The sequence below is a fragment of the Coturnix japonica genome, chromosome 6, assembly GCF_054131305.1.
Source record: "Coturnix japonica strain WE chromosome 6, WE-NBRP24, whole genome shotgun sequence".
Classification (NCBI taxonomy): domain Eukaryota; kingdom Metazoa; phylum Chordata; class Aves; order Galliformes; family Phasianidae; genus Coturnix; species Coturnix japonica.
In genome coordinates, this window is record NC_140668.1 from 18,258,569 (window position 1) to 18,274,469 (window position 15,901).

General features: G+C 36.7%; 2 protein-coding genes across 2 annotated transcripts; both read left to right on the top strand.

Annotated features, from left to right (window-relative positions):
- Positions 1–731: 731 nt before the first annotated feature.
- Positions 732–7,546, top strand: LOC146760435 (kinesin-like protein KIF20B). The gene is made up of 6 exons (XM_085551597.1): positions 732–1,016; positions 1,512–1,573; positions 1,799–1,870; positions 3,090–3,285; positions 5,731–6,934; positions 7,375–7,546. Exons 1-6 carry the CDS (start codon positions 824–826, stop codon positions 7,544–7,546), a joined length of 1,899 nt encoding a protein of 632 aa, XP_085407723.1. The 5' UTR covers positions 732–823.
- A 699-nt stretch (positions 7,547–8,245) lies between these two features.
- LOC146760436 (kinesin-like protein KIF20B) lies at positions 8,246–15,054 on the top strand. The gene is made up of 7 exons (XM_085551599.1): positions 8,246–8,364; positions 8,757–8,918; positions 10,668–10,787; positions 12,304–12,504; positions 12,943–13,023; positions 13,752–13,878; positions 14,416–15,054. Exons 1-7 carry the CDS (start codon positions 8,251–8,253, stop codon positions 14,586–14,588), a joined length of 978 nt encoding a protein of 325 aa, XP_085407725.1. The 5' UTR covers positions 8,246–8,250; the 3' UTR covers positions 14,589–15,054.
- The last annotated feature ends 847 nt before the right edge of the window (positions 15,055–15,901 follow it).

Below are 15,901 nucleotides of genomic sequence, written 5' to 3' on the forward strand. Positions count from 1 at the left end.
TGAATATTGTCCAGTTCAAGTGTTGACAAAAGAAGTGGAGCAGTAAAGAGTTTGAAAAGCTGTGTTATGGCCATCAGATGCTTCAGTGGGAAAGTGGGGGTTAAGCAGAATGGGTAGGAGTGAGTGCTATGATATAACACTGAAGAAGTTAAGCTGTCAGATCAGTGCTACAGTCTTGATGGAAAACTTTGAAGTGCTGAGAGTTTGTGTTTGAAGCACAATTGATGGATGTGTGCCCTTGGATCATGGCCTTATCTGAAAGAGGTTAAGTGTGAAAGTAGAGGGAGCAGCCTATGAGGGTGATGTGGCGCTGCAAGACAAAGAACTGAAAAGATGATGATCAGTTGCATTGAATGCAACTGGAAACTCAAAACATAAAAAAAGCAGAAGTCTATGGCTGCATGAAGTGGCAGTTCTTGTACATTGTTTGCCTAGTGAAACTCTTGAGGTTAAAAGCAGGATTGGAGTCTGCAATAACTCCTTTGTACTTTCTTGAAAACTGGTTTAAGTAGTGACCAAACATCAAATACTATAAAATATATTAGCTGTTACTAGAATGCCACTTATCTTCCCCCCATATGAATCACTGTCATGTTGTATGTGAATTTGTGAGGTGGGTTTTGAAACTGAAATTAAAAACTTCTTGTATGGCTGTCTTCATAGTGGCTATCCAGACTATCTGTAGAAATAACAGCTATTATGTAGTCAGCTATTCACCAGTTTTAACTGATTATAAATTACGTTTCAGGGTGGAGAACATAGCATAGTGCCTGACACCTGTGTTGATCCTGAGGGCATTCTTGATTCTGTGCATTATGATGTCATGGATATTAAAGAGCAAGCTGAGGCAGCACATAGTTCCATTGTATCCCTGGAGGACCCGAAGGAAGATATTGGCTGGTTTGAAAAGCAGCTGGAGAAAACTAACTTTGAACTGATGGAGACCAAAGAAGAGCTAACAGAGAAAAACACCAAACTACTTAAAACTGAAGAAGAGCTGATGCAGAAGAACAAAGGTGAGTTATGCGATGTGAAAGGTAGAAGACAGAAATAGTTCATTAATCTAAAAGAGAAATAACCAGTTTGAGTAGGAATTAGAGGAGATGTTCTACCTTTGGAACCATAGTCTGTAGATAAGTGATAGTTTGTTCCTTGTGTATATTCAGGTTCAGCAATTCCACGGTTTTTGGTTATTTCTTTTCTTTTTTTCCCCCTCTCCTTTAAACTGCAACTAGCAGCTTTACACTTTCGTAAGTATGGGGTTAAATGTCTATATCTTGATTTTTACTTTTATATTGTAATCTCTACTCTTCTTTATGTCTTGTTGATGCAATGTTTTCGTTCCAAGAAATATAGAAAACTTTTGAATCACTCCCAATAAGTGAAGACCACATGCAAATTAATTAATCTGTTCAAAAGCTACCTAAACATTAGAATATCTGGAAAAATTGATTACTTAATAAATTATCTATTGGCTACTTATGTAATACAAACTTTTCTGTGTGTTACAGACTTTGAAATGCAGATGATTAAATTAGATGAGTCTGTTGAGCAACTTAAAGAAGCAACTGAGGTAACTTTATCAAGATGTTGTGTAAAATTGTTTTAATTAATTAATTAATTAATAGCAACTTGTGGTAGCTTAAAATGCTATTCCAGTAGGCTCAATTAATAGATTTCTTACCGAGCTTAGCTTAACTGAATTTGCCTTTAATGCATTGTGTAATTCAGCTACTTAACACTACATTAGAAACTGATGAGTGATTTTTTTTATTTTTTATTTCCAATCTCAATCAAGGTGCAGAAAGATGACATTATTACAGAGCTACAAGACTTAAAATCTCATTTAGAAGAAAAAGTAAAAGATTATGTGAGTTTTACACATCTCCGTATCCTTATACAAAAAAAGAAAAACACTAATTCTATGCTTGTAATCAACACATTTTTGGAAAACTGATTTTCTGTATGTAGCTGGTACTCGCTTGAAATTGTAAACAATTCAAATTTATCTGAAGGTAGTTGTTGTTAACACAAACAACAAAAATATCAGCGTGTTCCACTAACTCCTGCCTCACACTCCTACATCAGAGGAAAAGCAACAGTAAAAGTATGTTGAGTACAGTTGGAAGTACGAGTATGAATGGTCAGGATATCTCCACGTTCTATGCAGTCCATAAAACTTTATCCTGACTAATGTACTGCGAGCTACTGAATATGTGAAGACTAGCTTGATTAAGTATGTGTGCATACCACTTCTGGTGGTTTTTGTTCATTTTTTGATGTTTGGTAGCCTGAAGTAGCTCTGAAAACATTTATAGTTAATTCTGTCACTCAGATCTCTAACCTTGTAAGCTTAGCAACTTGACCCTTCTAAATCTTTGACTGTCTGCATCACTGCAACTTAGTATTTCCATGGTATTAAAGCTGACTGTGATGAGTAGTCATGTCCTCACCTATTACTTCTTCCAAGAACAAGGCTCCAACTCTATCTGTGAGATTGTGTGGCCTGAACACTTCTGAGGCTTTTCTTTTCATAAGCTACTAAAGATGAATAATCAGTCCTTGGCAGTGCCAGCATGGCTTAACAATCGTCATCTTGTAAGTAAGGAAGCTTCACTTGTGGTCAAGGACACAATCTAAAATATGCGTGACAGAGCTGACTAAGCTTTAAGGTTGGATTATATCTGTCATGATGAAAGTGATTTTAGCAGCTTAGCAGAAGTGTGATGTGATGAACTTGTATGAGAGCTGACCATTTGCTCTTTGACCATGTTTGTAATTATGTTGACTTCTTGGAAACAGGAAATTCTTTGATAAACTGGTAAACTCTTGATTGCGTGCAAGTCTTTTACTTTGTAACCTGCTAGGCTCTTGCTTTCCCTTGTATACTCTACCGAGTATTGCACTTGTCATTATCTGAAGGTGTACTTCTTCTGTCTACTATTGAGATTTGTAACTGATGTCTATAGAGTCACCGGGTAAATATTTTAGCTGTATGGTTTTGTGTAAATATTTGCCTACAGAAGATTACTGAGACTTAAGTGCTCCTTTTGTTAAGCTTCAATGTAACTGATCTTATATCAATACAGGAAAAGACTACCTACCATTTAACTACCATTAAAGCAGAACCTGCAGAAGAGAACACTAATAAAGGAACTGAAAGCAGCCAATTTTCAGTGCTTTCAGTTAAAGCACTGAAACAAGAGAAAACTGAGTTGGAAGTGGGAAGAAAGCACAGTACTGATGAAGAGAAGCCTACTGTGGAAGAGCCACCTCCAAAGAAAGGTACAGTTTCTTCCATCGTTGAACAGGGTGTCTTCCAAAACAATAAATTGCTTCCTATTCCGGATAGGAAGCAAAAGGCTGTGAAGCGCGTACCTTATGGTATAAGGAGAAAAGCCACTGTGTTAAACTGTAAATAGAAGTAACTGTTATGTAAATATCCCTTTTTCAGAAGGTCCTATGCTGTTCATTTTTGAATGCTTAAGAATAAAAGTTTTTTTGCACTATTTTTTTCCTTTTTGCTGCTTTTTCCTCATCTGTTGATGCACGTGCAGATTTGGTAATAGTTTTAAAGCAGTTTCTTTAGGATTGTTTCAACTGCTGTTGCTGATCTTCTGAGTAGCATCAGCTGCTCAAGTGCTTTTTTTTGTTTGTTTGTTTTGTTTTTCCTGAAGCAACTATCAAAATTGTTGACGACCTGCTAATTGCTCGCTCATGGGCAATATTTGAGCAAAATGGTTTGGATAAGCTCTGATGCATTTAACTTCACTTCTGGGCACAGCTGAGCATCAGTGTTCCTAGAATTACGGAAGGCATATACAATGTAGAAGGGAAAATCTAAAACTTAGCTGTAGTCCCTTCCTTTCTTGTATTCCTCTTGCAAAATATGTGCAAGGGAGAAAGTCAAGGTCTTCTTTGGATGAGATGCTGTTCTTGGATGATTTGTCCCTGCTGCCTTTATTTGGCATAAATATTGAATCCTATTGTGACCACTGAATGGCATCACATATAAGCATCTTACCAGAGACTGAGGGAGGGATGTGGACTCCTCCATACTCCAAATAGTAGTGGGTTTGTTCTAATCATATGACCAAAGCTCTCATTTAAAAATTAATGACAGCAATACTCCACATAGGAATTAAAATGGGTAGCTGATAGTCACAATGTCAGCATGAAGTTTTCTGTTAAGATGTACTGAGTATTCAATCATGTTAAAATTTTCTTCTATTTGTGAGTATTAATAGCGTCCAATTTCAAAAACCGCTTAATATATATTCTTTAGCTATGTTAAATATACACAGTAGAACAATGAGCACAGGTATGTTGTGCTGGTTCTTTTGTAGAATTAGTTATATAAGTAGCACGAGCAAAAGTGTTTTAGGAGATGCTAGGTTATCTCAGCTTCAAGTTCAGGGTATTTACACCATTCTCTGAGCTTTTAGGTCTTGTTTCCTATGCTCTGTAATAATGCTTTTTCCCTACTTCCTGTGTAAGGAGCTTCTAGACTGAACATTACACATCTTCTCCCTAGTCTTATTTATCTTGCTTTAGTGCTTGCTTGTTGTTTTCAGCATAAATTGTTTAGATTACTTATAAATCATATTCCCCTCACTAGTGTTGCTGGGAGCAGCAATCAAAACCAAAACCTGGTTTGGGGTGGAATATGCCACTGCTGTTTCTTCAGTATGACTTTTAAATCAGTTGAGGGCTGTATATAAAACTCCTTAGATGAGTTAAGAGGCTGTTTCCATGCAGTACATGTGAATCTGTATGTAATGCAGGCTGCACGTGGGCGCTATAAAATTCTGCATTTCTGTAGTTGTAGTAATAAAAGGACTGTACAAGAATCACCATGGAATATATTGTTGTGGTGACACAATCCCTAGTAAGTCTTGACTTATATTTATTTTTTTTAATACTTAAAGTATGCATATTATGGAATGGACATAACTGGATTCTAAAGCAATGATGAAATACAGCAGAAGTTGCTTTTGATAGAAAGAAAATGCATGTGATTTTAGCTAATTGCTCACCAGTTAAAGAAAAAAACAGCCCCAAGCTAATGGAATATTTATGGAAACTTGAATCTGCAAATTTGTACAACTTTATGAGAGAACTTTATATGCAAAAGAGTAAGTGTGGACAGAAGTAGGAATCCTCATATTTTGTTTAGAGATCAACTGAATAAGAGAGACAGATATCAACACTTAAGTGATCAACTTGTCCAGGGTTTTATCTTTCTTTTGAAAGTAAGAGGACTGTGAGTTGGAATGAAATTTCTTAGAGAACTGTTTATCTACCATTTAGATGTAGATGGAGTGATTCCTGGCTGCCTTATAGGGATTGCTGAGGCACGGAAGATAGAAAGAATATAGCTGTGAATTATCTATCTCGTTCCCATGTTTCTTAAATCTAATAAGATTTTCTACTGGTGTGGAGTGGAAGGTTTGAGTAGTGCCATGGTAAAAGTGTTCTTCCAGACTGAAAACCTTTTGCTGTTAATTCTGTATAGAAATCTGAGGCACCTGAATACGTGTCCAGAGGACTTTAATTCCTTCACTAGGATCAAATACTATGTGATGTGAGGGCATGGCTTGCATATTACGACAGTTTTTCACTTAGAAGTTGCTACTTGGTGTTGTGAACTGCTATGTAATAATGATTTTAATCAATCTGAGCTACATTCCTTTTCCCTTTTTTTTTTTTGTTTGTTTGTTTGTTTTACAGTAGTTGTAAATGAGAGAAAGAAAAAGAACACTGTAGAGCAAAAGAAAATTGAACACATGAAACAAAAGTGCTCCGCGTACCGAAAGGAAGTACTAGCACTGAGGGAAGGAACTGAAATCTTGGAACGTCATTTAGCTGTGCTTGAAGAACAATGCAGAAGAGAAAAAAATAAAAAAGAAGACTTCAGTAAGCAGGTAACAAGCCTGCATATTCAGCTTTCTTTTTCTGAAGAAACAGCTGATGTCCTCCGTGAACAAATTCTGCAGGGTCAAGCTGACTATCGGGAAATTGCTTCTGAACTGGATGAACAGAAATTTATAAATATGACACTAGAAGACAAAAATGCCCAACTAACTAACAACATAGAAGTTGCCAAAGAATATATAATTGATAAAGTGTCACAAGTAAAAAAAATGCGGACCAAATTAGATGAATTATACAAATGTCACTTAGAGTTTCACGCCATCGGTACTGACTTTGTCAGTGTAAAGGATTCCTCAGACTGTGAAAAAGATGAGCCAGGGACATCTCAAATTAGTTCTGCATGCATTCAGTCACAGACTTCTTCCATCTCAGATCTTGTGCAGGACCTCTCCTTTAACTATAGTCTTGAAAGGATTTGGGAAGTATGCAGAAGTATTGTTGATGTTTCCTCACAAAAAAGTCAGCACATCAAAGCACTGCTTCAAGACAATGAAAACCTAAAGGCGGGACTGAATAATGCTGAAAATCATAATCGTCAACTTGTAATGAAGCTATGTGAGATTACAACTCACACTAGTCAGGAAGATGATCTTGTGAATCAGTTACATGAGCAAATAGAAAAGAAAACTCAGGACTTTGAAGAAAAGACTGCAGAAGATCAGAGAGTGATTGCACAATTTCAGGAGGAAGTTGCCAACTGTGAGGTAAAAATAAGAGAGCTTGAATATCGCCTGGAGGCTTCCAAGACAATGGAAGACAATGTGTCAAAACTCAATGAATTACTTAAAGAAAAAGAATCTATTATTGTTAGTCTGGAGACAGTTACAGCAACTCTGCAGGAGAAGTCTGCAAATGCAGACAAAAAGGTTGAAGAGTTAAGTAGCAATGAAGCAAATCTGATTCAAGAAGTTATGCAGCTGAAAAACAGCTTGGAGCAGATGAAACATTCTCTTCAGGAAAAGGAAAAGAGTGAAATGGAGAAAGTGCAACGTATAGAATCGTAAGTAACCACTGAGTTAACTTAGAGCCCTTTGAGAATGAACTAGAGTTAAAAATAGTTAATGGGAACATCCCTTCGACTTAATGCATCTGCATGCTTATCAATGGCCAAACTACTACTTTAGGATGCTTTGGTATGCTACTTGAGTTCCAAGGGAAAACAGGAGTGTGCAAGGAAATAAAGAATAATATGGGGATTTCTGGTGGTTTTGTTGTACATCCCTCAGAATAGCATCTGAATAATTTATTGCTTCAGCATCTGATTATGAGAAGCAAGCTGAAATTCAAAAGTAATTGTTTAAATCTTGTCACTGGTCTAGATAGATATAAGAGTCTATTTACAAATAGAAACCAACAGGCAGGGCATGGATTAAGCTGTAATTGCTGTTTCCATGAGATGTGTAACAGTAATGTTCTTTGTTTCTTTATTTTTATCATAAGGCTAGAAAATATTCTTTCTGAGAGTTCTGCCCTTGTACTGAATTTGAAAAAAGATTTGCAGAGGAAAGAAGAAGAGTATGCAGATCTAAAAGACAAACATTCTGATGCCGAGAAACAAATTCAGCAAGTACAAAGCGAGGTTTGTAGTCAACTGAGCTATTTTTTTCTGTAAGATTATGCTTGGTTTTCTGCTGTTAAAACTTCTCAAACTTTAACTATGAAGCTAGAAATTTCACACTAGTGTGACTAGCAGCAAATCTTAGGCAAAGTTGCCATTGAAGCTCTAGAGGGGACCACAAGTTAAAACATGGTTTCGCATAGATAATGAACAGAGGAAAGTAAAGTTGGTTGGTAGTCTGGAATAAGGTTTGTGAAGAGAATAGCTAATCTGCCTCTGGAGGGGACTTGTTATTATCTCTAAGTTACTGGTGACTTGCCATTGGTATCCGTGGTAACTCCAAAGCCTAAAACCTAAGTCTTGTGAAAAAACGCTGATAACTGGGAAGAAGAATGCTATTTACTTGAAGAGAAATAGACTAATTTCCAGAGGCTCTTTAATATAAGCATGTATATTTTTTTCTTCAATTTCAGCTTCAGTGATGCTAATAGTTAAAATTTAATTATTAAACAAGAAGATATTTTAAAACCCATTTTGCAGGATCTTAGTCTGAAAGTTTATTGGGTGTGCTTGGGGTGGAAAATTGAAGCTTAAAAATGAATTCATGTCTTCCTTGGTAACCTTGCACTTGCTGTCGTTTTCCTACTCAGCACTTGTTTGTGAATTCCTCTTTATTTAACAAAGAAGTATTTGGCCAGGTTGGATTACAGAAGTCTTTTAATGAACCGTGAGCTGTGCTTACATTACAGGTGTCCACGATGCGTTCTGTGGAGGAATCCCTCAGGAACAGGATGGATGAACTTGAAAGGATTAATAACCAGTTTAAGGATGAGCTGGATTATAAAGACTATACTATCCAACAACTTAAACAGGTATTTTTCTTGCTCTTATTTTTTATTAAATGAATGATGCAGGTTTTCCAAGCAACAGGAAAAAGGTGAAAAAAAAAATTGGAGCAAAATGAAAGTGGCCAACTGAAATTAGTGGTAGATCATGAAAGATATTCAAATAATTAGTCACTACAGAGCACTGGCAGATTGCTTTAAATACAATAATCTGCATAGTAAATACATATGTAATACATGCATGTAACCTGATCTTGTTGAGTGACATCACGATATGTTAATTGAAATGTCTTACCATAAACTCTTTTTATCAGCTTGAGTCCTTATTTATGCTATATGAAAAACTTATTAATTCTAGGCTGTCTTAAAAATTCTGCTTGTTTCTACTGTGTATGCTTTTCTATCATCATGAAATATAGGAGCTGGAGGAAAAGGACCATAATCTTCAAAAGTGGCGTGAGGAGAGAGATCAGTTTGTTGAAGCTTTGGAAGAACAGCTCAAAACTTTGGCTTCTAATGTCATACAAAAAGAGACAGAAATAGCAGAACTGAGACAATCTGCCTTAAAGGATTCAAGCAAGGTCAGCTCTCCTTTCCTCCTACCTGATTAGCTACCCATAAATTCTGTAAGACTCCTGTACCTGCTCTTTGTATTCTGGGTGTGGTTCTGTTCTTGAACACTGTCGTATTGACATCATGTGCAACTAACCAAAAAAAGCACCAGCTTTTATTTTTGTTCTTCAGAAACAGAATTTCTGTTAATTACTAAAATTTCAATTTTTTCAGTAGTTCAGATAAGCAGATGTCAGTTTGATGCTTATGATCCTACAGTCAGACTGGACATCTGTAGCTTTTTCTGATAATTCACAGCATTTCCGGATCCCAAGCTAGGCTCAATACTCAGACAGTAGTTCTGTCTCAGGTTTCTTACTTTCTTTGCTTTCTCTGAGGTTGTATCTACAATGGCATGAAAAGACAGAAGGGGATGTGGAGAGAGATTAAGGGAAGCATCAGAAAGCAGAGGGGGGATGATCTCTGGAAGTTGCATTTCTTATTTCAACATCCAGCTTTTAATCAGGATAGCCAATCTAAGCCGTAGCATAGAATTTCAGAAGCTAAACAGAAGACTAAATGAGTTGTGCTCTTTTGAGAATGTTTGGATTCACTTTCTCTGAGAAGAAAGATGTTCTCATAGCAAAACTTCCCCTACAACTGCCGACTTTCTCACAGTACCGAGGATTTGGGAACAAATAAAAGCTCGGGTTATTATATCTTAAGAGAGATGAAGGCTGAAGCACATAAGTAAAATAGAAGAATCAAAATATATTGTATTACAACTTCCCAGGCAATTCTGTGACTACTGCACTTGTAACAGTGACCGTACAAATCCGTGAAATGTTACTGTTCTTGAATAGTTAAGTGTTCTAGCCTGCAATTCTAAAACTGATGCTACTAAGTAATTGCAATACTGCTTGTGTGTGTTAATTCCTTTTGCCAATCCCACAACTCAGCAGTTTTTACTGTTTATTAGGATAATGCAACTGTGATAGAAGAGTTAAGAAAAGAACTGGCTGACAAAGATGACTTTATAAAGGAATTAAAACAACGCATTAACCACAGTAGCCCTCAGTGTTTGCCAGAAATACCTTTACTTGGAGAAAGACAAAGTAGAAGGAATGACTCTGTAAATGAAAAGGTATGATTATATTTATAGAAAGTCAGTACTTAACATCTTGTTAACCCCTTTTTGTTCTTCTGTTTTCCTAGGAGATACTGGAGCTGGAATCATTTTTCTTAGCATATAGTCCTTTAACTACATATTCAGTGATGAGTACTTGTTGGTTCTTTTTGTCTTCCACTCAAACATGAGCTCTCATCTTCTCAAAAATATTTTATTTACTAGAACACCATCTCTCTGTGTACATTATGGAACTTTTCCATGCAGTTTCCGATGTATTCATATGTGGATGCTGAAGATTAGGCAGAGGTTTAGCCTTTGGTGTTCTAACATAGCAGCTGTGAGCGTGCAGAGTATGGGGGGAATGGATGACAAAACGACCAGCGTTACAGATTTTGTCCCTAAATAATGTCTCGCTTTCTCTCTTTTGGAGGCAGAATACTGCCTGAGACTGTTAGTGAGACCCAGTAGGGTGTATCTGAAGATCACACAATGAATAGATGTTACTACCTTCCCACACTTGTGCTGTGTTTCAGCTTACGTGTTCATGTGGCGTCTGAGCTTGAGGTTTTACACTGTAACTTTAGAAAACTCGAGATATTTTGGAGGTCTAATGCATAGCCTAATCTTTACTCCTTTTAAATATTTACAGCCTAGGAAACAACAAAGCAAAACTAAAACTGGAGAAAGTATTCCATTAAGATGCAAAGCTGAAGACAATTATTTGTCACGTCGATGTACTAGGAGCCTCACTTCATTAAATGAATCTGAGGTTAGTATGAAACTTCAGATCTGAAAATGTTGTGATTGTATTGCTTTTGATAAGGAATGAGTAGGAAAAGATCTCATGTTCTCTAAACAATTGCCAAGTTTTAATTTATTTATCCCTTTCAAGGTGATCAGATCACCTGTTTTTATAGCCTTTGATAGGAATAAAAGCTGTTGAAACAATTGTGTGATGAATTTTTGTCAGGTGCTGTTGAAAACTCTCCTCATGTTAATGCTTATGAAGTGGCTCATGATTAGATAAGTTACTTGGAAAAAATTCATGGAGCCACTGAAACGGGCACAGCAAATTGAACTTATTTTCTTCCTCTGCAGGATTTCTGGATATTGTTTTGTTAGCAGATGATGTTAATCATTCCTATATAAGTTTTTAATTGCTAACTTTCATAAAATAGCAGTTACATATATTTTAAAAACAAAGTATTTATTAACCAGCTTAATTCTTGGAAATACAGTGGGTGGTGATACTCCATTCAGATTCTTAGCAGAGCCTGATAAAGTGGCTCTGACTACTTTTTGTCTTTCTACAATCTTTGGTAACTTTTTGAGAGGAAGAAGACTCCCCTCAGGGGGTCGGAACAGTGTAAGCAGTAAAAGCTGCTAGTCTGTGTTTGGGACACTGGAGTTTGCTATTTACTAGCAGCAGTAGAAGCAGCCATCTACCATTTTCTGATGTCCCCAGCAGCCTGTCTTCCATGTGTTCAACCAGCATCTGAACTCATTTTTGATATGCTAGCTGAATTCCTGCCATAGAGAAGGAGGAGTCCAGGTGATCTCAGTTCTGACTTTGTTGTTCCTGTTGAGAAAAACAGGATTGGGTGGATTGTGGACAGTAAGTGCTGCTGGGGAAATGCATACTGACATTTCCCTGTCACTTAGCTGTGCATTTGCTGCCATTTGACCATGAGCAGGTACATGATAGCCTTCAGCTTAAGTACGGTGTCATTGCTTGAATGCCTCTATTCTCTCCAGGGAAAAGATAGCAATGGAGTTCTTTAATGACTTGTACTGGGCTTGCACCTTGCCAGCTGGACCTTACTTATGTAAATAACATCTCTAGTGTAGAAGAGGAAGGGCAAATTCCCTAAGATTAAGCTGGAAGTTAATTGAACACTTGAATCAAATGCTCCTTTTCCTGCCCAGTTCTGACACAGCAGAGTTGAGATGAAGAAAATCGTGTCAGTTCTACCACCATTCTCTATTAAAAAAAAAGTGTAGTTGTCTGTGCCCTTGAGAAAAAATGACTTGTAAAGTATCAGGCTTAGTTTAACATGGAGAACTTTTTTTGTGATCATAGATTGGAAATAATTTTAAATGTAACAAGTTCTAGGAAAGAGGGGTAAAACTCTGCTGTAACTGAAATAGACTCCTTCTGTGTCTTCCTACAAGTGTTCTTACAGCAGGAAAATCGAATGCTTACATATCCTTTACCAGATGCTTTATAGCTTTTTAATCTCATGGCTACCTTAACACTTGCACTTAAAATTCTTCTGTGCTATCAGGAGCATTTGGAAACTGTCCTCGACTCTTCTGGAGTGTCCGCAGAAAATGGCAAAACTAGTCGGTTCCCAAAACCGGAGCTGGAAATCCCACTGACACCTCTGCAACCTGATAAGATGGAGATAAAGCAGCACGGCAGCATGATACCTTTAGGAGTGAAAATGCCTAAGGCAAAAAAGAAAAGAAGTGATGACATGGATGAGGTATGACCTAGACCCAACAGAAAACAAAATATCTGATGCCTTTTTACCATTCTCATTTAAGCATTAAAAAAATGCTATTTCTACCTCAGTAAAGTAGTTGAAGAATTTAATCAATGAACTGCTTTAATGAACAAAACTAATAGCCAAGCTCAGTGATAATGGTTTAAGAGAAGGGAATTTCTCTTAACTCCATTGTGTATTTTCTTTGAAACCTGTAGACATAAATCAGCTTTTTAGACATTGTGAGATGTCTAATACTGATATCTTAATGTCCTGTTTTTATAATTGAATGCTTATTTATTATCTGATTTACAGTGGAATAGTTACCACTAGCAGATACTTCCCTACTATTAGAAAAAGTGTTTAAAGTGTTCACTTTTGTGACATCAATTGTTCTTTCCAAAAGAATCATGGCTGAAACTTGTCTTATTTTCCCAGGATTTTGTGAAAAGTGAGAACACGAAAAATACAAAATGTGTCATGGCTTTTAATTCACCCTCTGCAAGTGACAAGAAAATGGTTGGTTTTTGTTCTAGTTTTGAAGCTAGCTTGGGACTTCCTGTAATTGTGTGGTCACACGAAAGAAGCAGTGTCTTATCCTTATGTGTATACCTGAATGGGAATCTTACATGCTTATGAGCTCTTCCTATTAAATTCCATAAGCTAACCAAAGGGCAAGTCAGTCTGTCCCCAGAGCGTGTAATGGCTGTACTGTGTAATGATTTGGAGGGAAGGATATTGCACACTGAATAGTTGGGAAGAGAAGCTTTAGTGTATTATCGTGTGCTTTTGTAAGTGAAGCCCTTGTATTAAACTAAGGTTCATATCATTAATATGCATGGCAGTTATTAAAAACAGACGTTCACATGTGATAGCAGTATCCTTGGCATGGTCAGAGTATGAGTAGTAGATTTTTCCCATCTGTTGTCTTCTGTTTTGTATGTTTGTTTATTTTATGTAATTAGAACAGCTTATGTAAGAAACAACTCCACAGCTTGGGAGCTACTTTTAAAGAAACTATTGCCTTATTAAGAAACTTTAAGAAACGTATGCCTTGAAATAGCTGAGATTTTGACAACTCCCTAAAGGGTATAAAATTGTCTACATTACTTGCCGTTGTGGTATCATCAGCATAATGAACAGAGGTGTCAGTAGTAAAGCTCAAAATGTCAACTTAAAATAACGTTGAACTAAAATGAAGTTTAAACAATGCTCTTGTTTCACATGTTCACATCTCTGTTGAACAGAAATCCGGAAAAGACTACTTCCTGAGAAAGCGAGTACATGCTTCAAGACTGACTAAAAAGAAGGATGAAACACTGCAAAAAGTTGGAGATTTTATTCAAAGCTCTCCTTCTATTATACACTCTAAAGGTTGGTGTAGAATAAGTTTTATTCCATGTTTTCTAGACATTGTAGAATGGCTTGTTTCTGCTGTAGGCTATTAATGTATGTGTTCTTAGACTTGTCTGCCATGTTAAGTTGTCCTTTGATTTATGAAGTAAATGCATTTATTCGTCTCTTCAGAGATTCATTATTACATTTGTGAAAACCTACAAGTATACAGAGAAAGTTGGTTCTGTCTTGTGCTTCTGTCAGCACGAAAGTTAGGCCTGTTGTTTAACTCCTGCTGAAGTTTCTGACTTCCAGCGACTTCTGAGCCATGATTGTCTTTCATACTCCATTTTAATGCGTGCTTTAAGCTGCCGTACCTGAAGCTATAAACTCTTTCAGCTATAGAAGCAATAAAGAGCCTTGATGAACAAATACAATTTCTGAGTATTTTCACTTAAATTTTATGTGTCGTTTATTAACCAAGTTTGTTACAAAGCTTTTTTTGCATTCATTGATTTAAAGACTCACAAAACCAGTAAGTTGATTGGTTTATGTATCAAAACAAATTTCTTCTAGCCAAGAAGCTGATGTCAGCAGTAAGTTCTCCTAAATCAAACGAACCTGAAAGTCTCGAAGAAGGAGAGACCAAGCCAAAACGATCCAAAAGGAAGCTGTATTCCACTGTCGTTTCTGGCCCTCTAGATATACCTGCTTCTTCGGTAAGCGATTATACTGTAGTCTTGGCTTAAAATAAACTACTAAGGAGTCCAAACAGACTGGAGGTTTCATCTATTTGCAGGAGGAGGTTGAAAGTACTGAGGTATTTCTTTATTCTACCAAGTCATTCTTGTTGGTCTTCCTGCTGTTCTGTTTTATTTTGTCCTCAAAGATCTCTGTGTTTGGCTGGCTTACAGTTTACTAAGTAGGTGATGTAGCAATCACGGAGATGTCTTCTAATTTGGAATCATAGATAATTTCAATGTGTCGGAGTGGGATTATTCTACTACACACTTTTCTAGAGCACAACTTAGACAGCTTTTTAGGTATGCTTAAACTATGATCTCCTGTCTCAGCCAACTTGCAAAGGATCTGATGTGCCAGTTTCATGACTCTGTCAGCAGCTATTGTGCTAAGAACATTCTTGCTCTGTTGGAACTGCATCTTTTAATTATATTAGAGTCCTTTTTCTGTTCAGCAAAGTGATCATTTGCCCATACTGTAACATCCCTCTGAATTTTTTGATGATTTGACGAATGATAGGGGCAGAAACCAAAATGTTATATTTTTTTTGTTAGAGGATGAAGAAGATGAGACAATTTCTTCTCTCACTGTAGTTCTGAGAACATGGAACTGAACCGAGAACTGAAATTCTGGGCAAGTCATAGCTACAGGGATTGAGGCTAAAAATGTTTTCTGAACGCTTCATGTTTCACAAAACAAGTATTATAATACTCTTTTGAAAACAAGTATTTCAAAATGAAAGCTGCCTTCAGGCTTTCCTCAGATGTGTGTGCTTTTTTAAGATAAACAGGATTTTGTACATTCTCCATATTTGTTCCTTGTGATTAAGCTGCATTAAAATGATCTCGGTATCCCATAGTTTTCTGAATAAAATATAATAAGCAAATGCCATTCTGAAATCCATTTAGGGGAAGAAATATGTTTGCGTGGGTCAAGAAGAGCTTGTCAGTCTTGTGCAAAAGATGAGTAACTTTTGAAATGTTTTCTTCAGGAATCTGAGGAACAAAAGAAGGAAAGTGATCATCTGATCATCAAGCGACGGCTGAGATCCAGAACAGCTAAAAAACCTTGAAGAAGCATGTTTGTTCCCCTTTCTCAGGACATACTTTTATTGTATTATTAAAAGTGGTTGTTAATAAACAGTAACAGTTACTCCGTTGTGTTCTTAAATTTGTATATAGGTGTACTGTGTCTCTCTGACAGTTTCAAACTGACTCCATTGAGGCTGAAATAAATACAAGCTTTCTTAAACTGGGTTTGGATTTTATTGTGGTTAAGGGTTTATTTATTTTTGTCTTGCCTCCCCTGTATAGGAACAGTA

Coding starts and splice junctions, on each gene's coding strand:
- LOC146760435 (XM_085551597.1), top strand. CDS start 824: ATGGATATTAAAGAGCAAGCTGAGGCAGCACATAGTTCCATTGTATCC. Junction 1,017..1,511: donor GCTGATGCAGAAGAACAAAG/GTGAGTTATGCG, acceptor TGTGTGTTACAG/ACTTTGAAATGCAGATGATT. Junction 6,935..7,374: donor AAAGTGCAACGTATAGAATC/GTAAGTAACCAC, acceptor TTTTATCATAAG/GCTAGAAAATATTCTTTCTG.
- LOC146760436 (XM_085551599.1), top strand. CDS start 8,251: ATGCGTTCTGTGGAGGAATCCCTCAGGAACAGGATGGATGAACTTGAA. Junction 10,788..12,303: donor CTTCATTAAATGAATCTGAG/GTTAGTATGAAA, acceptor CTGTGCTATCAG/GAGCATTTGGAAACTGTCCT. Junction 13,879..14,415: donor TTCTATTATACACTCTAAAG/GTTGGTGTAGAA, acceptor AATTTCTTCTAG/CCAAGAAGCTGATGTCAGCA.